The sequence below is a fragment of the Ixodes scapularis genome, unplaced genomic scaffold (genome assembly GCF_016920785.2).
Source record: "Ixodes scapularis isolate PalLabHiFi unplaced genomic scaffold, ASM1692078v2 ptg000044l_1__unscaffolded, whole genome shotgun sequence".
Classification (NCBI taxonomy): Eukaryota; Metazoa; Arthropoda; class Arachnida; order Ixodida; family Ixodidae; genus Ixodes; species Ixodes scapularis.
The window spans coordinates 194,056-221,417 of record NW_024609897.1 but is presented as its reverse complement, the minus strand read 5'-3'; the positions used below and the strand labels follow the sequence as shown (position 1 = coordinate 221,417).

General features: G+C 47.7%; 1 protein-coding gene and 1 long non-coding RNA gene across 2 annotated transcripts; one reads left to right on the top strand and one right to left on the bottom strand.

Annotated features, from left to right (window-relative positions):
* On the bottom strand, positions 1-27,362 carry LOC120846708 (juvenile hormone acid O-methyltransferase-like). Its single transcript, XM_040218562.3, has 4 exons — positions 27,075-27,362; positions 25,090-25,092; positions 10,438-10,591; positions 1-194 (listed from the first exon to the last, which is right to left on the bottom strand). Exons 1-4 carry the CDS (start codon positions 27,360-27,362, stop codon positions 22-24), a joined length of 618 nt encoding a protein of 205 aa, XP_040074496.1. The 3' UTR covers positions 1-21.
* Positions 7,838-8,885, top strand: LOC115320891. Its single transcript, XR_005717099.3, has 3 exons — positions 7,838-7,989; positions 8,056-8,264; positions 8,741-8,885. It is a non-coding gene; the product is annotated as an uncharacterized LOC115320891 (long non-coding RNA).

The window sequence follows — 27,362 nt, the reverse complement described above, 5'->3', positions numbered from 1 at the left end:
GTAGACTAGGGCACGCCAAGCTTAGTATCGAGGTTTGTGGGCGCGCACCAGGAACTTGGAGTTGCGGAAAGGTGAGCCACCAGCCTCTCTCTCGGCCAACAATTTGGCGCCTTCCTCGGCGACGTCCTTGAGAAGAAGAGGATTCTCGTCTTCTGTCACAAGGTCGGCGAGTCTAATCACTCCCATATGCACTCCTGAAAATGAGAGTAAAAACACGCTTTTTGAAGTTATTATACTGGAAACGTCTGCTGCAGCACTCGTCTGAAAAAGACTCCCTTACTCTAGCCCCTGAAGGCCGAGCGTGGCTTTTAATTCAAACTCCACCACTGAAAAAAAGAAAAAAAAAAGAAAGAAATTTAAACAGGTGGCAGACTGTTCAACCCGTTTGAATCAAACGTGTAGAAAAGTTGTCAATACGTTCGGATAAAATGTAATTATGGGATATGGGTACCCGTTTCATACGGGTGCCCGTTCAACCTGGCACGTGACCACACATTTGAACGCGCCCTTCGGGTAGTCGGTCAAATTATTCGCTAGCCCTAATTGGGTATCGTCTGTAAGGTTGGCTATCTTAAAGTTATTTAATACGTCCCAAAATTGAGAAACCTGGTTATAACATGGAGGAAACCCGTAGAAAAATTATGTTCGCGCCGGTGCTTGCAAATGGGCAGGAAAACAGACACAAACGATTGCTTTCGATTCTTCTAGAAGTTTATTACAACCTATCCCGTAGACAAGTACAACCGTGCAGGCGATTTGTGAAATGTGAAGAGGCAGCACTAAGCTTTTATACAACTGAGAGGATTGCGAAGCAAACAAGAACCGTGATAATTCTAGACTATAGTTTTTATTCCCTCGGCAGCTGGGAAAATATTTTGCCCAAAATTATACCGGCGGACGCCTCTCATGGGTGGTCGCACTCAGTTCATTGAACGACGTTCCATTCACATCTCGCTTCATTGACACGCTGTTTTATCGACTGATTACTTTATGGACAGCTATGATTATTCTTTTTTTGTAGTAAGTCACCCCAGACTGTCGCCGCAAATGGCGTGTGCAGGTGGACCAGGTAGGATAGCATTTTTGTAATGAGCCGTCGCATACTGTTGCCGTGAAACTGCGTGAACGGGTCCGCCGACCAGTGATACAAGCGCAACGAAATGTCCCTACAGCATGCAATTCGCGTAACGAGTGTAGGTGATATGTTAGTGTCGACGAAAGCTGTTAATAAAACTCGCATCCACGAGAAGTTTTCTATGAAACGTGTTTCCATGAAATGTCGGGAGAACAAGAAAGTCAGTATTGTACCGGCAGTTGTCAGATGATTTCAGACATCTAATGAGAGGCGACCGCCGGTAGAATTTCGGGGAAATTATTCTCCCGGCTGCGGGGGGAATAGACGCTGCCTAATACTATAGATAATCTTGTAGAAGTCGCGCAGAAGAATGGTCAATAGTCACCAAGAAGGAGGTTGCACTGCACTTGCCATAATAATAACGGGCTTGAAAGATGTAATCCGAGATATATGTCGACACAGTCACTGCAGGACAACCACAAAACACAAAAACGAGAAAGAAGGAATCGTTGAAGTATCAACATCATGCGGTGCACAAGCTGTCATTTGCCGATCCGAACCAAACCGCAAGAATTCCTAACTCCTTTGAAAAATCGCTTGTTTCCGATATATCCCTAGGACTTTTCGAACGCTCAAAGCTTGAGCGTACATTGAATATCTTGTCGAGAGACATCCTAATAAGACCGCAGGTTAAGGCGGCTGATCGAAACAGCGAGGACGAACGAAGTTTTGACTGCAATAGCCGGGTCCCACTAGCGCGACAGACAGCAACGAACGACAGCGACACACGACAACGAGCGACAGACGACACCGACAGACAGCCTGTTATTCGGAGTCCGCCCTCCCACCTGGGGGACATGACGCAGAACACGGGGGCAAGGAAACTTCTTTCCTAGTGGGACTGGAGTTGTCAACAAAAGACCTCAAAATACACAGACAAACAGAGTCCGGCGACGCGGTATTCGTGTTCTGCTCTTTGGGCAAAAAACGCGCCCACGAACACGGTGAAAGTCGAGACGATTACTTTATTTCGTGATTAAAGCTTCCGCTTCTCTTCATTTGCCGTTGGTGACTTTCCGTAAACAGTCGTGACAATCGACACAAAACTTTTTCCGTACTAGAAATACCCGAATCGTTCCTTTTTTGGGCCGTTCGGAGCATTCTGGGTGAGCGCCACGTACTTTCACGCTGATGTTGAGGATGTTTATAACTTTATATCGAATGATCGCTGGCAGGCGCTCTTTGGTGGACAATACGGCATCCCGATTATCACAGAACGTGATGACAAGTCTCTCGTCTGCCGGAATGGCTTGCCGCGGAACGTCGTGTCCTACTTCGTGGGGTCTTGGTCAGTCCTCGCACATGGGTGTATCCATCCTGATGCAGGGGCGTAGGCTTCGACGTCTTGAAGCACCACCTCGCGCACCAAGCTTTCGCGAGCAAAACCAGTCACAGCAAATTCCCTTTCGGAACACGACCGCCCGGCGCCAGCCAGCAAGCCGCGCCAGGTACTACGTGCAATCGAGGGACCGGAACTGCGGGGCCGGGAACAGGGAGTGGCCGCCAAGGGCTTTTCGTTCCGGGAGGAAGGGTACAAGGATGGGAAGGGAGGCAACAGAAGGTATAGGCTCCTTGCACTGACGTCACATCGCTTACTTTTGAACACCAAGTAAAAGGAGGAGAGGGAAGCTGCTTTTGTAAGAATTTTGAGTGACAGGTTAATCTTCCATAATCTTCTGGGAGGAGAATAGCGACGCCTGTGCAAATCCGGGAGGCATAAAGGAGGATCCTGATAAGAGGGGAGCTCCTTCTCCCCCTCTTTTCTGGAGGGCATCGGAAATGACGTCATGTGCAAGCCACGTATAGGCTCCTTGCACAGGACGTCATTTCCGTTGCCCTCCAAAGAAGAGGGGAAGAAGGAGCTCCCCTCTTATCAGGACCCTCCTTTGTACCTCCCGGCTTTGTACAGGCGTCGCTATTCTCCCCCCGGAAGATTATAGAAGATTAACCTGTCGCTCAAAATTCTTACAAAAGCAGCTTCCCTCTCCTCCTCTTACTTGGTGTTCAAAAGTGTGCGATGTGACGTCAGTGCAAGGAGCCTATACACCAACTCATGTTTACAAACAAACCGGAGCGCCCCTAGCGGACGCCACCGGCGCCGCGCATGCGCGGTAGATGGTGGGCAAGAAGCCCGCAGTCGCCCATAAACAAACCATTGAACTGCGTTGTTTTCGGCGTCGGTGGAAGTCCCCGTGCTCTCTTTCGCGTTGGAATTGTTGATTCTACGTCCTCCTAACAATGTCTGACTACTTTAGCGGCTTTAGCAAAATTAACGAGGCAAAACTTCGCGTGAATAATGTGACTTGCAGCGATTCATTTCACGTGGACGCCGCAGCATGGGCGCTAAAGCCTGACTCGCACGATGAGATTCTGCTCGCTATTTTCAGTCGCGACGTCGCTTGGGCTGCAAAAGCGTGGACCCTGAGATGGTGGACGTCGATACTGAAAACCGCAAGTAGAATCGGGCATTACAAGTCAAGGATGGCCACTGGTAACAATGATCAACATCTTCTTGTATCTACTGTTTACACTTACTTACCCCAACCAACCTTCAAGAGTGTTTTGAGGTTTGCACTTAGTTCTTATCGCAATTACCGTACCAACGCTTGGTTTCCGGGTCGCTGTCGTTTGAACGAGCTGACGACAAAAAGCAGAAAAGTTTGAAAGAGCAGACGACAGTTCGAACGCTTGCGCAATGGAGTGCGGGCAAGAAGCACCGCTTCCCGCGTCAACAAACCATTGAAATGTCACGTTGTCGGCGTCTGTGTGAGTCTGCCTAGTCTTTTTCGCGTTGGAATTGTCTATTCTACGTCCTCATACCAATGTCTTAGCACTTTAATCGCCTGAGCGAAATTATTAAGGCTCGTTACACCGCTAAACTTTGCGTAAATAATTTGACGTGCGGCGATTCATTCAAGTGAACGCCGCAGAATGGACGCCAAAACCATGATGAGATACTTCTAGACATTTTCGGTCGCGACGTCGCTCGTGCTGCAAAAGCGTAGAAGGTAGCGGCAATGATCGACGTCGATACTGAAATTCGGAAGCGGGAACAGACCAAGCGTAACAAGTCGGTGATGGCCACTGGTACCAATGATCAACATCTTGTATCTACTCTTTACACCGAGCTAGCTTAAATCTTTTGAGGCCTGCAATTGCTTCTTATTGCAATCACCGGGTCAAGGTTTGGTCTACGAGCCGCTTTTGTTTGAACGAGCAGACGACAAAAAGCAGGCTTGTAAGAGCAGACGAAAGTTCGAACGATCATGCTGCCGTGTGAATTTGAAGACGCACTAAACCCGCGGGTGGCCTGGACAACGTGGCGGTTTTCTCTCATTCATGTTGGGACAAAACAAATAGATCTGGCGACCACAAAGTGTTGCCCGCGCAAGCAATCGTAGTTCGACAGCGCCTGGTTCACCCTTTTCACGGCTACTATCCACGTACTCGAACGAACGGAGCGGGCAGAAACACATGAAAACTGATCTTCAAACCTTTCCCGACTTTTTTGGTACAGCCCCCGTCGCAGCATTTTGACGAGGATGCAGGTTTTTTGTGTGGTTTCTCCGAAAACAACACAAGAATGCATGTCTCGCACGGCGACTTCTGCCCACCGCTCCAGACCGGAAGTGCGACCGACGCGCCACCACCGCAGCGTGACGTAGGAGAGTTGAGTTCGTGTATAAACGGGCTTGTCTCCGAGAGATGTTCCTCAGTGGGACAGCTTGCTGCGCTTCAAGTCCAGCGACAGACAAGAACTGGTCCGTCGTCGATCGTTTGTCGGCGCTTGTCGGCGATTGTCGCGGGTGTTGGTCGTTGCAGTGGGACAGCATCGGCGACACGGAACTTTGTGGTGTCGTCGGACAAAAACCGGTGTTTGTCGGGACGAGGCTACAACGGACACAAGCAGACAACGAAACAAGCGGCTGCCAGCGCGCGCGCTTCCGGATCTCGGAGATCAGCGTGTAGCGTAGCAGGCGCAACAGTCGCGCGCGCGCGGCTGGTGCCCTCCTCTTCCTCGGGTCATCTGAGGGAGGGGACCGGAAAGGAGGGAGGAGGCGTGGTGAAGGCGCAGGACACCGGGACACACCGAACACTCTCCTCAGGAATTTCAGGCACAAACACGTAACGCTTGTTTGTGGAGCTGCTGTGCCCAGCACGATGTGTTTGCAGCGGGGAGGAAGTGACCCAGTGGGCTAACGCGTCTCAGCTCGGAGCGTGGAGCGAAAGCTTCCGCTGGGAACCTCCTGGGTGCAATCCCCGCCGCCCCCGCCCGTTTCGATCTGGATGAGTTTCGTACCGGCACGCGTTCGTGTGATCACTACTGCGTGATGCACGTTAAGAACCCCAGGTTAGCGGTTGTACTGCACTGGCTAAATTTCTCATCTACAGCTAAGAGACCGATTACTCGTTGAGGCGCATCTCCATCAAGGCTGTATAAACATAAAGAGCAAACCAATTTTTTTGTGTGTGTTTGCAGCCTCGGAGAGCAGGCAAATCACGCGCATTGGGCACGCTTGAACGCAAGAGATAACGCCGGCTAGAAGCAGAAGCTCGCCTTGTGCCCGAGCGAAGAAAGCACTGAGCGCGAGCTCGTCGTTTCACTGCTGCTGAAGCGCGCCTGCTCTCGCAATGCTCGATGTTCTTGCTGCCACGATGTCGCGCTTCATCTGACTTGGTGAAGCGGAGTCTAGAAGTATATTCTTTCGCGCGGTTGCGTCCTCTGCGAGAGAGATTTGAGCTGAATAAGTAAATTGAGGCAACAAAGAACGCCAACGTTTTATAAATTCTGAAAAAAAAAAATCGGCTCACAAACGTTGCGCGTTTACGTAAAAAAATTGTTATAGCAGTTGCAGTATAAGCGAACATCAGCGCAATTCAAATTTAAATATAATTACTTGCATTACGCAGACGATTTGAAATCGATGAACCGTCGCTCCCGGCTTTCCGGAAACATAGGCTGCCACGGTTGAAGCGGGTGAGCCTATGTCGCCGATCTGTACGTTCAGTATCAAAACGAGCTCCGGAGAGCCGTTTTATTACACCGGTACAGTTTGCCGGTCACCGGCCACCCTTTTGTGCAAAATTGTAACCGTTCCAGCAAACGTACGGCAAGATTGCCCAAACGAGTGGCTCATTTGCCCAGACGAGTGACCCTTTTGCCCAAAGGAGTGACCTGTTTGCTCATATGGGTGACCGTTATGGCTGATACTGGTGACCCACTTGAGCCGTACGGGCGACCACTTTGACTAACTCGTCACCGGTATAGCTAAACTGCTACCGGTATGAACCCGTTTACTTTCACATAAGCGCCAAGTGGTTTTCTTCTTTCAGTTGGGTAACAATTCCTTTTGTCGTTATCCGTTTTTTTTAATTCTTATCGAATAATACCACAGTCTTATTGAATACGGAGGGATAATTGCTGTTCTGGACTCGACGCATTCCTCGGTTTTTACGCCTTCGGTGAATATATTCTAGTTATTGCTAAAGCAAACACCAGAGATTCCACATATGACTGGCCCAAGTACATAACCTGTAGGCCTAAAAACAAATAAGACAAGAGGCACCAGGGAAACGCAGTGTTGTAAGAAGCGTTCAGAAGATGACGTGGATCGAAAGGAGGGGGGAGGGCTGTCTTTTTTCCGAGTTCTTTTTTTATAAAGTTCTATAATGCCTGGCGGGAAAGACTCCAAATCAAGGAGTCCAATGAAAAGAAATATCCAATATTCAATTCCTTTACTCGTCGACAATTTTGAGTCATGCACCTCTTGACTATATTAAATCTCTTGCCTCATGTCCAACGAGTCAAGTGGTCCAACGAACCAGAAGATCCAATATTAGCCCTGCCAACTCCGATACCCCGCAATAGAAGCTGCCAATATATACTTTCCCAAAATATTCCCAGATATATCTGCGAACTCTTCGCAACTGAACGAACTGTGCCTAACACGTAAAGCCTTAATCCCTCTCGAAACTCGCCCAAGAAGTGACAAATTGTAGCAGCTCCAAAAAAGACGCACAAGAAAATAAAAGAGAAGGCTTTGATACACATTTTGGGTTACCTCTGTTTTGCAATGCGAAAACCTCGACGGATCACTCTAAACATCTTTCGTCGGCAAACGATTTGTTTTAAAGGTATCAATAAAGCTTGACTGAAAATAAATTAATCTGATTTATTAATCCTGTTTAACAGTGAAATTGTCTCTGGCGAACGAAATTCGCAATGGGTCGACTTTAGATATGCTATAGATCTTTTGACTCGTCGGATCTCCTGATTCCGTGGATCTCTAAACTCGATGTACCTTTTGATTTGCTTGACCTCTTCATCTATATTACATCTCTCGACTCGACAGACCTCTTGATATGGCTTCCACACGACTCTTAATTTGCTGGATCTTTTGGCACAATGGATCTCTTGAATAGAAGCGGTACACTCTAAATCAGGTTACTCATGTTGTTACTGATGCGCACACTGTTACTCATGGTAATGAGTAACAAAATCAAACCTCTTTTTGTGATTTATTTCCGAAGCACTGGCATAGATAGCTGCCTCATGAGTAACACGTGAAAAACGAGAGCTTCATGGGTAACGAAGCGCTTCACTCGCGAATCGTTACCCATGCTTTCGCATTGTTCCTCATGCGGACTACGAAGACCTGCAAAATGTAATGCCGCTAAATCTAGCTTTTCGCGAAAAGTCGTCTACGAACAAAGAGCAGCCATGGAAGCAAAAAATAAAATAAAGAAAATAACACGGGTGCCGGGAAGCGAAACTCTCCGAGAAGGGGACGTTTGTTTGCTATAATTTTTGGAGACCGGGGACCGCTGCGGCGGGCATAACTTTTTCAAGAAAGGTGAGTACGAAGCGGCATAATCCTTGGATTCGCTTTTGTTATTCTGACCTCGGTATATCCATACAGACACTCCTCTGACAAGGCAGCCTGTACAATGTCAGTCAGGCCAGGCCTAACGAACACCGACCTCGGCGGCACCACTCGCGGCTCCTGCGCGTCCCTGGACTGCTCGTGTGGGGCTTTTGTGACCCGTGAGGACGCATTTGGATATGCGGACTGTCCGGCCGGTTGGTGCTTGATTTGTGGCCATCCACCAGCACAGCACGGGACTTTAGGTGAGTCAGTTTGTGGAAACAGGGCTGGTCTTGACCGCGTCTCACGTTGCTGCGCTCAGACTCTGTCCCGGAGCGCGCGCGTTCGGCCGGCGCACGATTCACTGAGCGGACAGGAGCAGCACCTTCGGCGACCGAAACCCGAGTGCGCTCCCGATGTACTTATTTCCATTAGGAGCACGAGTGGCTTTTTCGAGCTCAGTGACGACGCTTTCGCCTCATCTGTTTCGCTATTCTTTTGGTTGGTTTTGGTTAGAGCTCAAGCTTCTTGATCTGTCGTGCCTACGCAGCGCCAAGAGCCGACTCAGCGCGCTCCGTCGGCATCGTCACGACACGCTGGCGAAAGCCAAGCAGTCTATAGTCCGGCAAATCAAAATAATTAAATTTAAGCCCACGTTGACGCTGAGCGCAGCTATAGAGTGAGAGCGTGAAGATGGGTAGCAGCTATTTTATTAGAGCTTTGGGCACTTTGTTTCCAGGAAGACGTTCCGACAGTTGAGAGAGGATGCCCAGGACCGAAAGCTTTTCTGGGGTCCAAAACAAAGGGTATTCTCTGTCCCGGAAGCAGTCCCCAGGTGGTCAACTTACCAAGCACCTGCTCCGACCTCAAGGCGTCTGTCCTTCAGCTGGGTGTTTATTATATTTTGAACTTGAGCTATCCATCTTCCTATGGGCAGCTTTTAGGGTTTTTGCAAACATTCATTGTAAAACGGGGGTCAAGGTTCGACAGAGGTTACCAATCAGCTCGCCTCTGCTCCCTAATAAGTGCTTGCAAACAGTATTTGAAGTAGCTTAACAAATTGAGCGCTATTCTGGTTCTTGACAAGAGTACAGATCTTCCTCCTTTGCGAAATTTTCTAGTACTTTTATTTCAAAGTTCGTTTGAGTAAAATAGGCTGTAGTTCTAAGTTAGAAATTGCGACAAGCATATCATCCCGAGATGTGATAAAATTTGTTTTGAATAAAGTTCTTTCAAGTTGAGTATTGCTTCTCTCATGCCAAACAGTTATTTTTGCCCTTCCAGCAAGCCCGTCTGGCACCTGGGAGGTTGTTGGCGAATAGATTTCATCCCGCTTCTCTGCATCCACTATAAAGTTGCCATCGAACCGCCAGGCAACTTGCTGCGTCCCCATTTCCAGTTTATTTGGAGAGCAAGCTATAAGAATTTCGTCATCATTGCGGTTGAGGATCACGCGTCATCTTTAAATAATAGGTATATTAATTCCCAGGTCCGGTGGGCAAGCTGACAGCATGCCGAACCCAGTAGCACCCTCACAAGAGCTCGGGGATCAGCGCTGCTCTTAAATCCAGGCCTGCAAGAAACATTCAAAGGCGGGAAAATTTTCTCGCCACTCTTTCACTGGTCCCCTTCGCACGTAAAGGGGGGGGGGGAGTGGTGAGGAGGTTTTAAACATAGGAAACCGTTTTTGCTCATGGGATGGGTAACGTCCTGCTACTCATGGGATGAGTAACGTTCGCATGAGTAACATAATTACGCATAAATCAAGCGGCACAAAAGATGCACTTTTGTGCCGCATGTCATGAGTAATCACATTTAGAGTGTAGGGAGAGGAAGGGGGGATGATGGTGGCTTTTGCTAAAGGGGTCAAAATAATCAAGAAATCTAACCAATGGGGACTTCCGACGGTCACGTGCCAGGCAAGTCAAAAGATCCACCGAGCAGAGAGATACAATAGGGTCAACAGTTTACCATGATGAAATTAACCCGAGACTTGAGCACCACCAGCTCCCATGCGCGCTGACCATAATTTCGCTAATGATCCAGACATCTGCCAAGTCAAGCATTCAAATATTTCAAGAAACCTGGTGTTGGTGAATATAAAAAGTTAAACATGTTTACAAAACTCTGTAATACGAAATTAGAGCGCAACTTTTGAGGAGGAGGAGGGGCAAGAGAGCACTCTCTGCCCAACACCACCTATGTACAGAATGCCATAGTGCTGAATTTTGTAGCTCATTCTGAAAAGACAAGCGCGACAACGCATATCAGGCACGAGTGCTCTTTCTGCGATTGGATGGAAGTCATACTTTTACTCATTGAAAACAAGCTTCAGCCGAACATTAACGCAACACTCGCGTCTAATGTATCAATGTGTTGACCCTCGTTACGTAAGGTGCAAATTCAGCACTGCTGCTTCTTTTCTTCCAGGCTTACTTGTGTATTCCTCAACGCTGGACCACCTGGGATAGTCTTCAATCACCTCGCACGTGGTTGGACCCAGATTGGCGTTCTTCACAAGACCGGATAGGTAAGACAGACTGGCATCTCGGTCTGCCAAATCCAGGGTTGGAGGATGCGTCACGTGCACCTGCGTGCAAGTGTGAGGAATGGCGCAAAAAGAAAATTTCATTTTTTGTTGTTAATCATTGAAAACACTTAATATTAGGAACGTAATGTTCAAGGTCACGGATTAATGCCTAAAGTCTATTGAATGACTAAAAAAGGTGCAACGATGCTGTGGGTGGCCCCCTCTCTACGGCCTAAGCCTCGGGAGTCCCAACGCCGTGACACTATCGCACAAACATATCCGTCATTATCGGACCGTAGTGTTCTTTCCGAGCGTTTTTCAAACCCCATTCGTAAATGGCAGTAACAACGTTTATTACATGATAACAACATAGGTATATGCTGTTGGCTGCCTTGGAAGCGGAACTGTCGAGATTATCAAACGGACGGCATCAAAATAATTTGATCAAGGGGTATTCACTACCCGGATAGCCGGCTGTGTTCCCCAGAACATCCTTGGTGGGCTCTCCAGGCTCCTACGCGACGGCCCCAAAGCACCCTACAGGACTGCACTCAGCCAGAAAAGCGTTTCAACTGGTTTCCTCCGGTTTTCCCTAGTCTTAGTGGGATACCAGTTTTCTGTGGTCAATCAGGTGCGAAGTATCGTTGTCCTATTGTTCTGAAGCCAATGATGTCCCCCCTTGAGTTCAGAGGGAGGGCTGTCCTGTCAGAGTGTGGCACCGTCTCGAGCAAGCGAGGCACACATGTGTGTCCAATCCATCCAATCCGACACATAAGTGCTCCGAAAAGATGGCCCCTCTCACTACACGCACACCGAAGTTAGAGATCCATGTTGTAGTTTCTCCACTTACGGAGCTGGGTGGCGCGCAATTTTATCCCCATTCTTGCCTCCGCGACTCCAGTGAAATCGAAGCCACAGAGCAGCAACACTAAAGAACTCTAAAAGAAGGACCTTTCGCAACTGTGAGTTGGCCTTATCTGCTCGGTTCATGTAGGCAACAGCTTCCAATGTACTTCAAAATCCTTTATTTTAATAAATTAAACTAGGATGTGTTATATGGCGGGCACCTAACCGCTGCTTGATTACGCACTTCTGTTAGAAAGCTTCGTCACATCAAGGCTGCGTTAGCGGTTGGCTGAAACTTGTGTCTTCAGTGATTGGACACGAGCCCCAGCCGAAGGCTTGCTCAAAACTGGCGCAATATCTGTGCAGCGAGCGACCTTGCCTGCGGCATTTACTCTACACAAAATGCAGCACTACGGGTTTGTTAACGCCATTCCACAGATCATCGTTCGTCTAGGTTACGTTAGCTGGGCCTCCGATCCTGCTCGAGCAGATTCGAATTACTACTGCGGGTCAGATACTATGCATGATCAAGCAGAGCGGAGCTAAGTCCTATTGGCAACGTGTGCAATCAAAAGCGTAGCCCTGGGGTGCTATGTTGCGCTTTTTGGACTCCCAGGAGACTAGGGAGAAGGAAGTGACGTCAAAGACACAGCTAACGCAGATTGGATGTTGATTAGTCGACATCCAATCTGCGTTTGCTGTGTGGTTGACGTCATTTACTTTTCCCTAGTCTCCTCGGAGTCCAAAAAGCGCAACATAGCACCCCTGGTCGGCCTTCCTCAATTGGCAGCATGCTAACTATGACGTCAGTAAAGGTATCTCATCGGCAGAAATCAGAATATCGTAAGAACTTCAACTGGTACGGTTCAGGGAGTAATGGTTTCAGAGCGCAATGATTTCAAGCTTTTACCACTCTCACTATAAATATCAGCGAACTTGTTGTTCGCAAGGTAATGACGTCATGGGAGGGAACCATTGAAGGGCGCAAACCAAAACTTCTCGCCGCTAATAGCAGGCGGTAACTGAGAGATTTTTGCGGGATTCAACAGGTCTGTTCGATTCGGCCAGAAAGTTCTGAACTAGTTCTGTCCGAGTGCAGACGAGTGCAGGAGTCGTGCAGCGGCGGCGCAGAACCAGTGCAGCCGCCACGCTAGGACTGGCGCTGTAATCGGCTTTCCGAGCGAAAGCGCAGGGTGTCGTCCTCATCTGTTGGCTCTTGTTTCTCCACGCCACGTTGTATGCTACATTTAATTAGTCGCGGTTTGAGGAGACCATTCATGTTTCCTTAGTTTTAAAGTATAATAACAGACTCTTTTATGTGAATATTTTTTATTCGAGTGTACTAAAACGTTTTCTGTAGGAAATATGTTTCTGTCTGCGTTTTTAACGGCCGTTCGGTTCCTGTCGTTTCCGTAAGCGTTCGTGTCCTTCACATTCATTTAGCAATGGTAGATTCATTCCAAGTCTCTCGAGTTTCGCATTTCGACGATAGGTTCGCGGCATCAGGATGATTTCGCATCGGGAGTCACTGGTAGCAGACTTGGAAGTAATCCGTTACAAGTAACGGAGTTACTTGTGATTAATTACTTTTCTAGTAATTTTGTAATTAATCCATTACTTTTTTGAAAATGTAATTTGTAATGTAATTTCATTACTTTTTCAGTAACGTGTTACTGAAATTACTCGTTACAATTCTTCCACCCCGTCAAAGGGAAAAATACAGTGGAAGAAGGGCGATGCAACGGCCTTCGCGCTTTTAGCATGGTAACACAAGACGGGGGTTCGCTCGCGAAGAGAGTGCTGGCGAGGGAAAGGATTTCACGGAAACCGCGACAGCCCAGCCAGAGCCCGTTTCTGGACTACTCGTTCGTACGGTCAGCCAGGCTGGGAGGATTCGACTGTCTACACGAAGGCAACAAGCTTCGACTTGAAAACGAATGGACTGCTTCGAGCGCACAAAAAAGCAGAAAACTAATGACCCATAAAACCGTCGCGTGGGGGTCGTGAAGAGTACGAGCGTAGACACTGTGACAGCGGTGCATATGTCCGCTCCCCCCCCCCCCCCTCCCCCCCCCCCCGTCCTTTCCGCCCCACACCCTGCGTGTTGTCCCCTAAAAACCAATCAGCATTTTTTTTTTTTGCCACATGAGACCGTCCTTTGTTTGTCGATGTTCTGCCTACACACACCCTCCCCGCCGGAAAAAAAAAAAGAAAAGTGTAACGAAACCTTGATTATGTTCATTTTCGACAGCGCTATGAAAGCTAAATACTGGCTGGACCAACCAGCTTTGTGGCTTCTGTCACTTGACTTCGGACTAGCGGATGCGTAAGGCACAAGCATAAGGGAAGCGATGGCAACAGCTCATTGGAACAGAAAAAAAAAATGTAGCATCAACACTAATGTCAGTTCAAACAGTAACTTTAGACAGCAGGCGATAAGGTGGCCGGGGAGCACAGCCAAAATGGCTTGGGACCTCGAAGCTGAACCCATATTCCTAGAAACGAGAATGTTGGGGTTCTCGTCAGCGGATTGTGCCTACGGAAACTTACTCCGACATTTTAGGGAAAGGGAACACAGCCCGAGTTTTCTGAGAATAAACAGTGGCTCACTTGGACACCGTAGGGTGCCTCTTTAGTAGTTAAGGCAGCGCAAAGCGGCTGGCTGTACACGCGTGAGATATATTGAAGCCTGCTGTTCACTGAAAATTGCGCTTTTTTAATATTCTCTAAACAGAAAAATCAGCTGAGCTGAAAGATTGTGGATGAATATTTCGTGTGAAGTTTCACTTTTGATTAGTTTGATGACCAAGAAAAAAGATCCAAGTGGGTCAAGGCCGGATAACAACCTTCAACAAGCGGTACTCTGAAATCTGCCCAAACGCAAGTACCGCATGTACGTCTTACAGCCAGTTGGTTTTAGTGGCTAAACCAGCCCCTATTTAGGCAATATATGTATAGCAACCGTACAAAAACCATATCTTCAGGAGAGTCGTGTTCTAAACTTTGCCGATGCCCTATTTCGAATGGTGTGCGTGCCTCCGCCGCCCATGTGCATTCGTCTCATGTTCATGGGATTCAGTTCTGTCCCGGGTGAACAACGCTAGATTCGTTCATATCGAACACCTGTTTCAGTCCTTTACAGCTTTATAGATCCATCCTCCTAAAATTATTTTTCTAAAATAATCGGTAGATATAGTACTGAATCTGTTTTATTATTAATGGGGCCCGAAATTCCCGCTCCCCAAACACGCAGTAGATATTGCAGGTATTTTGCGTGTTTCTTTGGAGTAACGCAAAAGTAATTAAGTAAAGTAACGAAGTAATTAATCCGTTACTTTTTACGGGGAGTAATTTGTAACGGTAATCCACTACTTTTTGGGCCAAGTAATTGTAATTGTAATTAATTACTTTTTTGGAGTAACGGGCACAAGTCTGACTGGTAGTAGCGCGCGGTCGGTAGCGGTCACCTCGAAGACGAAGGTCTGACAATAGCGTCTTGACCAAGTCAGTTATCGACCGTAACTTTGGTGTCAAGCTGAAGCGTTTATTCTGATTCTCAAAAAAGACCTGCGTGGAACTACCAAGCCAATGCCGATTTTCGGCGTTTTTCCCAGGCCCTTTAAAGGGCGTCCACATACCAGCGGACAAAGCATGCAGTATTTGTGATAGACAGCCAGGTGGCGCCCCCTGCACACCTGGTATATAAAGAGCATGTCGCACGAGATTAAAACAGTTGAACACCGGGCAAGCTTGCGTGCACTCGTCAATGCCCCGCTGTCCCGCGAACTCGCCGAACATTACAGTGGCGACGAGGAAGTGGAAGTGTTGAACTGCTGCCGTCGGACCGTGCGCCTGTTCTGGAATGCCGGTGGTCGGCAAACTAGAGCCGTTTGACACTGAAATGAACTGGAGCGAGTACCGGGAGCGGGTTGAACAGTACTTCATCGCCAACAATGTCAGGGATGAGAAAAGGCGAGCTGTTTTACTTACGTGTTTTGGACCCGCCACATATTCGTTGCTTCGAAATCTTCTGGCTCCTGTGAAACCGTCGGAGGCCAGCCTAGAAACCATTTTTGAGGTATTAGGCGAGCATTTCTCACCGAAGCCTTCGGAAGTCGTCGCAAGCTTTAAGTTCAATTCACGGATGCGTCATGACGGTGAGACAGCGGCGGATTTCTTTGCTTGTCTGAACAAGCTGGCGGATGATTGCGGATTCGGCGCGTTCCGAAATAGAATGCTGCGAGACCGCATCGTCGGAGGTATTAACGACGAGATGATACAAAGGCGACTCCTAGAGATTCCAGATTTGACCCTTGACCTCGCCAAAAAGACGGTCGTTGCAATGGAAGCAGCGAAGAAAGATTCGCAGATGCTATCGACGTCTATCCAGCCAAACCTCGCGTCAGCTAACACAGTGTCACGCGATGCAGCTGTGAACCCGAAGTGGAAGACTGGCACCATCTCGTGTTTTCGTTGCGGAGGCGAGCATTACGCCACACAGTGCCGTCATGCAAGTACCACTTGTCACAAGTGTCGGGGAAAGGGGCATCTGGCACGTGTGTGCAAGGGGAAGACAGCGGATGCAACCGCCGGCGGCCCGACGACGTCCACTAGAATACCGAGATCGGTCCACACCTTGAACGGAGCGGGCCAGTCGCAAGATGTCTCACTGCCAGAAGTCTACGAGATGTGGGAAATGACATCTTCTGCAGTCGACGGCCAACCTTTCCGAGTGGAAGTTACGGTTAACGGGACTCCATTGCTGATGGAACTTGACACGGGAGCTAGCGTGTCTGTTGTGTCTGAGGAGACATTTCGACGCGAATTTCCATCAAGGCAGCTGGACCCGTCGCGCATCATGCTGAAAAGCTATTCAGGTGAACTTTCCCCAGTTCAGGGAAGCCTTACTGCAACGGTGAGACTTGGAAACCGCGAATGTCAGGACATCCTGTATGTTGTCCCTGGCTCCTGCCCATCTCTGCTAGGACGTGGCTGGATGAAAGGCCTTGGCATCAAGCTTTCCAACGCGAAGGATGTCAACTTCGTGACTTCTGTTGCGAACCTCGTTGCTGAATACTCCAGTATCTTTGATGAAGGTCTGGGAACTTTCAAGGGGGTGGCCGCAAAGATAAATCTTCAGGACAACGCCAAACCAAGGTTTTTCAAGCCTCGTTCAGTTCCATTTGCGATGCTTGACAAAGTCAACGAGGAGTTGCAACGCATGGAACGGGAGGGAGTCCTACGTCCAGTGAAGACTTCGGAATGGGCTGCCCCTATTGTACCGGTCCTGAAACAAAATGGACAAATTCGCATCTGTGGAGACTTCAAAGTCACTGTGAATCCTGTGACTGTACCTGAAAAGTACCCCATCCCGCGAGTGGAGGACCTGTTTGCTAAGCTGAGCGGAGGCGAGAAATTCAGCAAGTTGGACTTAAAAGATGCATACCTACAAGTTAAACTTGATGAGAAGTCGTCACAACTGGTTACCATCAACACTCCACGAGGTCTGTACCAGTACACTCGCCTGCCGTTCGGTGTGACCTCTGCACCATCGATCTTTCAACGAGAGATGGAGAACCTATTGCAAGGACTTAAGCATGTCGTTGTATATTTCGACGACATTCTCGTGACAGGGCGAAACGATCAAGACCACCTGGAAAACCTGAACCAAGTGCTGAGTCGGCTGCAGCAAGCTGGGCTGAAGCTGAAGCTGTGCAAGTGCGATTTCTTGGTTCCCCAGGTTAAATACTTGGGTCATGTCATTAGCTCTGCGGGATTCCAACCAAACCCAGAAAAGACTGACGCAGTACTGAAAGCTCCAAGGCCTACCAATGTAAAAACGCTGCAGAGCTACCTGGGACTGGTCAATTTCTATCGTCGGTTCCTGCCTAACTTGTCCAGCGTTCTACATCCGTTAAACCATCTTCTGGGGGCAAAGACGCCTTGGACTTGGGGTGCGGACCAGGAACAGGCTTTTCGTCAGAGCAAGGAGTTACTGCTGTCTGCCGCGGTATTGGCGCATTATGACCCGAAGAAAGCAGTGGTGCTTATCTGCGATGCGTCGCCGTACGGAATTGGGGCTGTCCTTGCTCACCGAGAAGATTCAGGTGCTGAGAAACCAATTGCGTTTGCATCTAGAGGTCTTCTGCCGGCTGAGCGCAACTACAGTCAGCTTGACAAGGAAGCCCTGGCTCTGATATTTGGTGTGACTAAGTTCCGGCAATACCTGTGGGGCCGTGACTTCGAAGCGGTCACAGACCACAAGCCCTTGCTGGGGCTGCTTGCTGCGGACAAGCCTGTACCTGAGACCTGTTCGTCACGGGTGCTGCGTTGGGCACTGATGCTGTCGGCTTACAGCTACAAACTGAAGTACAGACCTGGTTCACACATAGCAAATGCGGATGCCTTGAGTAGGCTGCCGCTGCCAGTTCCTCCATGTTCCATCGAGCGGCCAGCCGAGGTATTTATGCTCGAGGGGGCCTATCCTCGCGTACTACTTGCGTCTGTCGTGGCTGACGCCACTTCAAAAGACTTGATTTTGTCGAAGCTTCGAGATCATTTGTGGTCTGGAGCTGAGCTGCATGACCCAGACTTAAAACCGTACGCTCCTCGAACAACTCAGCTGTGCGTACAAGAGAACTGTATCCTGTTGGGGTCAAGAGTCGTCATCCCAGGATCCTTACAACCAGAGGTTCTACGACTCTTGCATGAAGGTCATCCAGGGATCGCCAAAATGAAGGCCGTGGCTAGGAGTCATGTATGGTGGCCATCATTAGATGAAGACATTGCGGCTACAGTGCAGGGATGTCGTGTGTGTCAAGAAAACCAGCGACTCGCACGACCAGCACCAATGATGCCATGGCCATTCCCAGAAAAGCCATGGTCTCGTCTTCATATCGACTTTGCTGGACCAATGAAGAACCGATATCTACTCATCGTGGTCGACGCCTACTCAAAATGGATTGAGGTCGTTCCTGTGTCCACGCCGTTGGCAGAAGCCACGATCCCTTGCCTGCGTGTGATGTTTGCCTGTCACGGACTACCAGACCTCGTCGTATCCGATAACGGGCCGGCATTTGTAAGCGGTAGCTTTAAGAACTTCCTTCAACAAAATGGAATAAGGCAGATTCTAACACCACCGTATCACCCAGCGTCAAATGGAGCCGCTGAGCGAGCGGTTCAAACCATAAAGTTGAAGCTGAAGAAGGCAGCTGATGGAAGTTTCCAATGTCAGCTGGCCCGAATCCTGCTCAACTACAGAACTACACCTCATGAAACCACAGGGTGCACTCCGGCGGAGTTACTGATGGGCCGCAAGTTGAAGACTGCTTTGGCTCTACTTCACCCGGACCTGAGGTCAAGCGTATCGAAAAAACAACTCATCCAGAAGATGGCGCACGACAGGGGTGCTCGACTGATACCAACTGTCCAACCGGGTGATGCTGTGTATGCGAGAAATTTTCGACAAGGTCCACCATGGGTACCGGCAACTGTGATCGACACTCCAAGTGACCACATCACAGATATCGCACTCCCAGATGGTCGGTGTTAGAGACGTCATGAAGGACATCTGCGTCCTGACCTATCCCAAGCTAGGGCATCATCGGGTCCGCGACCAGAGCCGGTGGATCAGGCCGCTCCTCCTAATGGGAATGTGCCTGTACCACTAGAGGATTCTGCCCAAGCGGTACCTCAAACCGTAACAGCTGAATACCAGCATGACGACACTCAGCCTGTTCCTGGCATTCCGCTACCAAGGAGTCCTGGTACTCCACTACCGAGGAGAAGTAATCGAGCACGAAAGCCTCCTGTGCGCTTTTCACCGTGAAAATCGGTGGGACCTTGGCTCATTTTTGTTAGGGGGGGGAGGAATGTGATAGACAGCCAGGTGGCGCCCCCTGCACACCTGGTATATAAAGAGCATGTCGCACGAGATTAAAACAGTTGAACACCGGGCAAGCTTGCGTGCACTCGTCAATTCCCCGCTGTCCCGCGAACTCGCCGAACATTACAGTATTATGCTCAGCTACGGTGCATGCGACGGCCAATGTACTAAATCCCAGACCTCTGCAATGGATCGGAGTCGTCAGTATGCACCCAAGAGCAACTGAAGGCTGGGACCATCAAGAGTGCGATACCTTTCCCGTGACAGTAAGGAAGAATATCAACACTGTGGATCCCCACATAGCATCAGAAAGAAACAATTTACGTGAGCCAATATTTCGACACTTACCACAGGGAGCCAAACCTACGCGAGCAGGTGCCTAAAACACTTTCGGAATATTATAATCAACAAATTCTTACCCTCGCTTATGACCTCAATTCCGCGCCCACTGCGCGTACGTTATTATCACAAATGAGAGGAGATGCAACCTCCGTATTGGCGTTATTGCTAAACATCGCAGATATTTGAGCAAGAGCTGCGAAAAATGGCACCGCGAGCAGAGACGGACGAGGAGTGTCGTCTGCAATCACCGTCTGCACTTGTCGTCTGCTTCTGCACGGACGCTGAACTGACTCCCGAGCCGGTGCAACATTTAGGGGAACTGGGTCTGAACTCGTTCAGAACTGGAATGAATCGAACGCGCCAGTGCAGCAGCCGTGCAACTTCCGGTTGAATCGAATGCACCAGTTCCTGCACTGCTGAACTAGGTCAGCCAGTGGAGGCGAGTCGAACAGACCTAATATCTGTGTCAAGCGTGGGCGCAATTTTTAATTTTCATTTTGGTGCTTATTTGTTTTTTTTTCTTTTTTTTTACTTAGCCGGTAACGAGAAAGCCACAGCAAGGCGCAATTCTTCCATCTTTTCCGTTCCGGTGTGCCTCGTTCCCGGAGTTTCCGCTGCGCCAGAAACGGTGGCACTACAATGAGATATAGCTCGGCGCTTCAGCATATTTTGTATCACCACTCCATTTGCAATATTACTGAAGAACACGGGTAATTTTTTTTAATGGTACCTTCTCGTCGGTTCGTTCTGCAGATTTTGGATACCAGCCCAACTTCTATCACGTCAGGATTCCTGAAAGGCGGGGGGGGGGGGGGGGGGGGGGCGGGTCAGATGGTTATAGGAATTTTAGAGGTCTACACGAACCAAAAAGAAGGAACTGGGCAATGTGTAAGCCAAACATCTGTCCTTCTACATAGCAAATATATCTGTTATCTGGACAAGTGCTGCATTGGCCATGATGGTGTGGAGATGCTGTTGTTTATTTTGGAGTTAATTTTCGAGAAACAAATTTAAGTTGAGAGTAAGCGCTTGTCTAGTGAAAACCTTCTACTTCTTTTTCGCTTCCTGTGCGCTGTGTCGAATCTACTAAGCACGAAACAACTATCTGCCATCGCACCCTAGTTGAATAGCAGGCGCTGAAGGAAAGCGCAATCAGCTGTTTGTAGTGCACTCTCAGAAATGGGGGTGTGCAGGGGTACACCTCTTGTCCCATATGTAACACCCCAAAACTACATTTTGACGTTCTGCCCACGGACGTCGAGCTGGCGATACCAACGTTTACGAGCGGCTTGATAATCAAGCGATACAACTTATTAAAATACCTAATGTACTTTTAAAAGCTACAGTAAGACAATAATTTTTTTTTGACCCGGCTTCTTCTTTTTGTGTGTGTGTGTGTAGCGTTCGGTACGCTCATTAGAGGTTATATACAACAGCTATCAAGCCGTTCGTAAAGGCTGGTATCGCCAGCTCGACATCAGTGGACAGAACGACGAAATGCAGTTATGGCGAGTTACATATGGAACAAGGGGTGTGCCCCTGTACACCTCCTTTTACTGAGAGTGTGACCCTGCCTCATAAACGGAGCGCGCAAGCTCCGCACAAAGTGGATAGTTAGGTCGGGATCGAAACTGTTCTCCATTACTTTCTTTGCATAACACTCAACCTTGAAAGCCACCTTTTTTTCAGTAGCTTGCACGACGCGACACTGAAGTTACGATTGAGTGACTGAGTCGACTGAAGGAACCGATTCGACCGAGGCGGTCTATCCATCCTTGAAGATATATAGACCAGCTAGGCCGTTCGTATCGTAGACAGTTGCTTTTGTTGACCCTCCAGGGTCATCCTCAACTGTTTCGAACAAAATGTGCATGCGAAGCGACGATAGAAGTCGCGTTCAGAATGGCGAAATGCTGAAAAAGAGAACACGCGTAAACACATGGACCTAGTGACACGCCAGGCGCTGGCGCGGACGACGGAGCGACGGTCGCGGAGCCCTTAAAAGCGTTTCAAGCAACTCTCACGACGGCGTTCCACGATCCTGGCTAAGCTTTGAAAAAGGTCTATTGAGTGTGTGAAACTATGAACAGATATCGAATGGTCTCAGGGGAACAAAAAACAACACTCTTAGAAAAAAATGTTCCCGTGCTTTATGACTAAATTTCTCAGGCGGATATATTTCAGACCTCAACGGCTGCTAGGACTTTTAGACCACCACCTTTCTGAAAAAAGAATGGCACGTGATTTCTGATTTTTAAGCGGTAAATTTTTAGAACCAAACAACCTCCGGAGCCGTGTTAACACGATGTGTGGGTCGGTAAAACCGCAACCGCTAAAGGAAAAAAAAAAATGGCAACTGGTGTTAAGGTTCTATCACCGGTAACCGGCGTGGAAGCCGAGTACGCTGTTGACCGAGATACGGATCCAGCACACAGGAACGGGAGAAGCAGAAGCAGTTGGTGTGGGAAAGCTCACGGAGCGGAGAGGGGTGCAAAGCGCACAAAAGTGAGGAGAGAAACAGGTGGTGTTGAAAGAGAGCGCGGAACAAGAAAGGGGTGGAAAGGGCAGGAAAGCGTGCGTCCCGTATCTTGGTGGCTCAGAATATTCAGCGCAAAGGCTTTGTGTTCGCGTGGCGCTGAAGGGAAGCACGAGATGCGTACCAAAGACACAATTTCGGGAAGTAATCTGTTTTCATAAAAAAACACTGCCCCAGGCACCACGCGAACTAAAAATGCCACCCACCCCATAAAACTTCAGCGTTTAAAGGTTTTCGGCAGAATGACGAGACATGAGGGAACTTTTTACATAAATCTATTGACGATTCTATTGGCTGCTCCAAAGAAACTTGGGGTGTTTTTCGACCGTACCAAATAAAACTCTTCGTTCCCATCGTGTATTTGGTTGCTCTGAGCCAAAAAGCACGCGACCTCTTGAGCGCATTCAATATAATTTTCATGCGTCGAATGTGGCAACTTCCTATCGGTAAGTATTTTCAAGCGTGAAACTTTTATTTTGCGATTACTGCTCGAATATCTTTGAGTGAATTCCCTTTGTTTTTGTGGATTTGAAATTTGTTAGTATTGCTGTTTTAGCCATTTTGTGTCCCCTTTCTTCCCTATAAATTTACAGATCATATTTTTTTTTGTGGTCCATGTTCACATCCGATCTAATTTTATTTTCCTCGCGCACCACCTTTTTCTCCAGACTTTTTTGTGTAACACCAATTATTGCCGCGAATGACGAGGTGACGAACGACGAATAACTGATACGTTAAATGGGGCAAACTTGTGCCCAAAACACAAATGAAACAATAGATTACAACAGAGTGTCGCGGGCGTCGAAGTCGGTGTAACAGCAGGATCGAACGCTCGGGCGAAACTGACTCCGGCTCGCCACGCGGAGCACCTTTCGTACCGGCGCGGGTGAGACGAAAAGCAGTACACATGCTTTTATGCTTTGATGATTCTAACAAAAAATTAATGATTCTGACAAAAGGTGCACCTTTCTGTAGGGCTACGGGCTGTCTAGGGGCACCCCCCCCCCCCCAAATAAGAAAGAAGAAAAAGAAAAAAAAACATTTATATTAATAACCTGAGTGGATGAATCTACAAATGAAAACAGACACTTATCCGCAGTTGTGCCCGTAACTAAAATGGGAAAGGTGCCGTACATGCTGCGACGACGACAAAGGTGCGACTAGCCCAATGCTACCAGCCACACATTTTTTACATGGGTTATGCTTCAGACAGTGTTCTTGCCAAGGATAAATCCTACCAAAACGTTGCAGAAGAGCAAAGAAACCAAAAATAAAAAGCTATGCGCAGCAGAAGTTCGTCAACTTCCAGCACTGGGGCTGCGATGATGTCAGAATGCCGTGCTCCTATTGGCTGATTAAAAAATATAGTGGCTAGACCTCAAGGCGTCTTGCATTGAGGTATATCCACTATACTTTAAATCAAAGGCGATCATGCAGAGCTCGACGTCAGTCTCGCGTCACCGCAACTCCTGCGCATATAACAGGCGACTTGCTTCTCGCATACTTTGTTTTCCATTAGGTCCTACAGCAGCAAACGCCGATACCTAATGAAGGTTATAAGCTAGGGATGCCGCGAACTTTTTTCGAATCGAACTTTCAATGATCGAAGGAAGCGGTTCGAAAGGTTCGAAAGATTTCGAATGTTCGAACTTACCATATCGAGAAATTCGACGGTAGTCGAATTTTCGAACTTATTAAACTAAGAAGGTCGTCATTTTTCGAATTTTCAAACTTATTACGTTGCAAAATTCGATGCTTGTCGAACTTTCGACCTTGATAGGCGTAAAAATTCGATGATTTTCCTACTTTTGAATTTCTTGCACTAAAAAGTCGAAGCTTTTCGAACTTTCGAACTTCCTACGCTAAGAAATTCGATGATGTTCGAACTTTCGAGCTTATTAATCTAAAGAAATCGAAAATTGTCGAACTTTCGATTCCTGAAAAGTCAAAAGTTCGACGAACTTCAAACTTTTATGGTAAAAGTTCGAAGTTCGTCGAACTTCGAAAGACCGGCGGGCGGTTTCATTTGGATTTAAGCAGTGAGGTACATCCGTAATTTTTGTTTTCGCAATTTCACATGGGGTGCCGCATTCCTCGCGAAAGACAATGCAGTTTATTTTAATTATCTGGCATGCTTGGTTTTAGAAAAATAGATTTCTGAAGGAGCGAAAAAGGACGACGGGTTTTTGACAATTGTCGTTTGTGCCATATTGGAAGCGCGCTATAGTCGAAGCTATTTACGGTAGAGATGTTGAACTTTTTAAGAATGATCTATATATAGCCTAGGTTAGTGTCGTCTTAAGATATGGTTATTGTTGTTTAAGACCAAAGACAGTACATATCATTGCCATCTGCAGAATACAAAATAATGTATTTATTGTTTTTTCCACGCTGAGGAATAAATTAACTCATGGGGGAAAATTTCTAAAATTGTTCAAATTCAGCGCGTCATAAACAATTTTTTTTTCTCTTTTTACGTTCTTGGGACGTGTTTCTTTTGGCCTGTACACATTTTGGTAGGAGAAACTTGTTTCATAGTGCTGGGCCTCTGAATACGCAAGAATACAACACTTCCGACGGGTTCTTGATAGTTTTTTTTTTCTCTCCAGCTTTTTACTTTTGCATTTATTGTTATGTTTATGTATTGATTATTTTTTACCAATGGCACAGTTATTTAGGTCGAAAAGACATAGCTTTGAACTTTCGAGCCACCGAGCATGTGACGAGTAGTGCCTCCTGACAACGAGTCTCTAAAGGCCTGTTCACATGCAGCGGAGCGCTACAAGCATAGCGCTGACCTCGTGCTAAGCACGTGCCGACGGGAGCGTTTACCAGCTTTGTATCGCACCGTCAAAACTGTTGCTCATGGCGTACGATAAGTACCTGACGGCACGTGAGCAGCGTTACATCAGCGCTTCGCTGCATGTGAGAACCGGTCTTAACAATGACCATCTACGCGATCTTTTATGCAGTGAAGAGCGACAGTGGCTATACATATGCATAAATAATTTCACATTGAAATAGGCTGGACCATGCCCTCCTTCCCCGTATTGTTTTCTTTAACAGTTCGAAATACCTGGGAGGAGGGGGGGGGGGGAGGGAGAGACTGTAGCTCCCCCCCCCTCGTTTTTCCTCTTCGGACGCGACTGGTATGGCAGAACCAACGGTAGAACCCTCCTCGACCTCAAGTTGCGTCAGCTTTTGTGCTTTTTGCTAGGCGTTTCTTCCGCCCAGAAAATAAACCTCCAAAGCAATTACAAACAAAAAAATTGTCAAGGTGCAGGCGAGCTGGTGTGTGTTGATCATCATGCAAAATCCCGAGGCTGGTAAGAAGAAAGAAAAAAGGGGACAGGACAACGTCTCAAACTCAACTGAGTTGAGTTTGAGACGTTGTCCTGAGCTGAGTTTTCTGCTGAGTTGAGTTTGAGACGTTGTCCTGTCCCCTTTTTTCTGTATTAATACACTTTTTCTTTCAAATTTCATTCCCAGTCTCAGGATTTCGCATCATGTACAAACTAAACTTACTATATGCCAGCGTCACTCGGGCGGCGTTCGATCGGATTACTACCAGCGTGCAAGGGGGTACGGGGGCAGTTTGCCAGATCACTCCAAGGTTTTTCCGAACCTCAACCACGTTTCGAACTGGATGAGTATCGTTAAACAGTGCGTTCGTAGGATCACTACTTCGCAATGCGTGTTAATGACCACCACGGGCTGGCGGTCAGAATTACTGATCTATAGTTACGCGTCACTGCACTGACAAATATCCCAGCACATCCGGGGCGCTCGTCGTCTCATTTAATTGCCTGACCAACTTCGCGCAGTCTAAATATCACACCCAAACTTTTCTAAACCTGATTTCGTGAAAACCAGTGAGGCGTGAAAACGTCATTTGAAACTGAAACTCTGGCGGAACATGAAAACCGGACTTCGAACTTGGATTTCAAAAATACCGAAAACCTTCGAAGTTTTTTTTTCGAATTTAGCTTTAAAAGAGAATCGAAAGCTTCGACCTTTTCGAACTTTATGTAGAAAGAAATTCGAAATTTTCGAATTTATCGAGCTTTATGTCTTTAGAAAATTGAAATATTTGAATTTTTCGAATTTTGGATCCAAAGAAATTCGAAACATTCGAATCTATCGAATTTTAAATTAGGAAAGTTCAAAATCTTCGAATTTATCGAACCTCGAGTAAACAAATATTTGAAATAATCGAACCCGAACTTTTAGAAACCGTGAAAGCTTCGAACTTTTCTAATTCGAAACCCCACGATTTTGGAAAGTTGCGAATTTTTCGAATTCGAACCTCTCTACGGTCGAAAATATCGAAACTTTTCGAATCGAACATCAGTTTGGTTCGAAAATATCGAAACCTTTCGAATTCGAACCTAGGGTGGTCCGCGGCGTCCCTATTATAAACCAGCACCAAAAGTTGTCGTGGTGGTCGCATTTTTTTGTTGCTTTTCCTACCACCGGATAAAGCAATCACGTACAATGGATGTGACGTCATTCTTCGCCCTATTCTGTGTGGGATTGGTTTTGCCGATCAAAGTAAAAGCATCAAGAACGACGAGCACACGACCACTATGACAATGCACATTTGATGCAGCTTGGTCGGCTCCACCGGATGGCAGCGTTGGCTGTGGTCGGACATGGAGTGGAACAAAATATCGGTAGCCGGAATTCCAACTCAGTGCTTCCGCTGGAACGGACCCTTAACTTTGTTGTTACCAGTTACGTTTAAACAAAACATTCTCGTTCAGAGCGGGATTACTGGGGTGTCTTCAGTACCCTTTCAAGGGCATGGCGTCGGTGGAGCATAGTATTTAGCAGGAACTGAACCAATGAACCAAGTGCGCTTTCACCACTTGTTTTTCCGGAAAAGACCAATCTCTCAAGATATAGCTAATGAAGAAACGCAAATATCACCTTACCTTTCGGTATTTTTTCCAGTGATCCAAACTTAAGAGTTTCCTTCCCAAACGCATAAAGCTGCTCGACGCGTTGAAGTAAAGCAGGCATTCACCTCCTGGTTTCATCAGGTCGACGATGTTCTTGAATGCCGTTTCTTGATCCCCGATCCAGTGTAGGCAAAAGAAGGAATAGACACGGTCGAAGTGACCGTATCTCCCTACAAAGTCGGCCACCCCGTTCCCTCCAATATCCAGGACATCGTAGCAGATCCTCGGGTGGGCGAAATTCCTCTTAGCGTGTTCCACCAT

Bases quoted from the DNA above. Each gene is read 5' to 3' on its own strand.
- LOC120846708 (XM_040218562.3), bottom strand. From the start codon at position 27,362: ATGGTGGAACACGCTAAGAGGAATTTCGCCCACCCGAGGATCTGCTAC. The intron at 195-10,437 runs GTAAGCCTGGAA...TCTCATTTTCAG, and splicing joins CAGCGTTGAGGAATACACAA to GAGTGCATATGGGAGTGATT.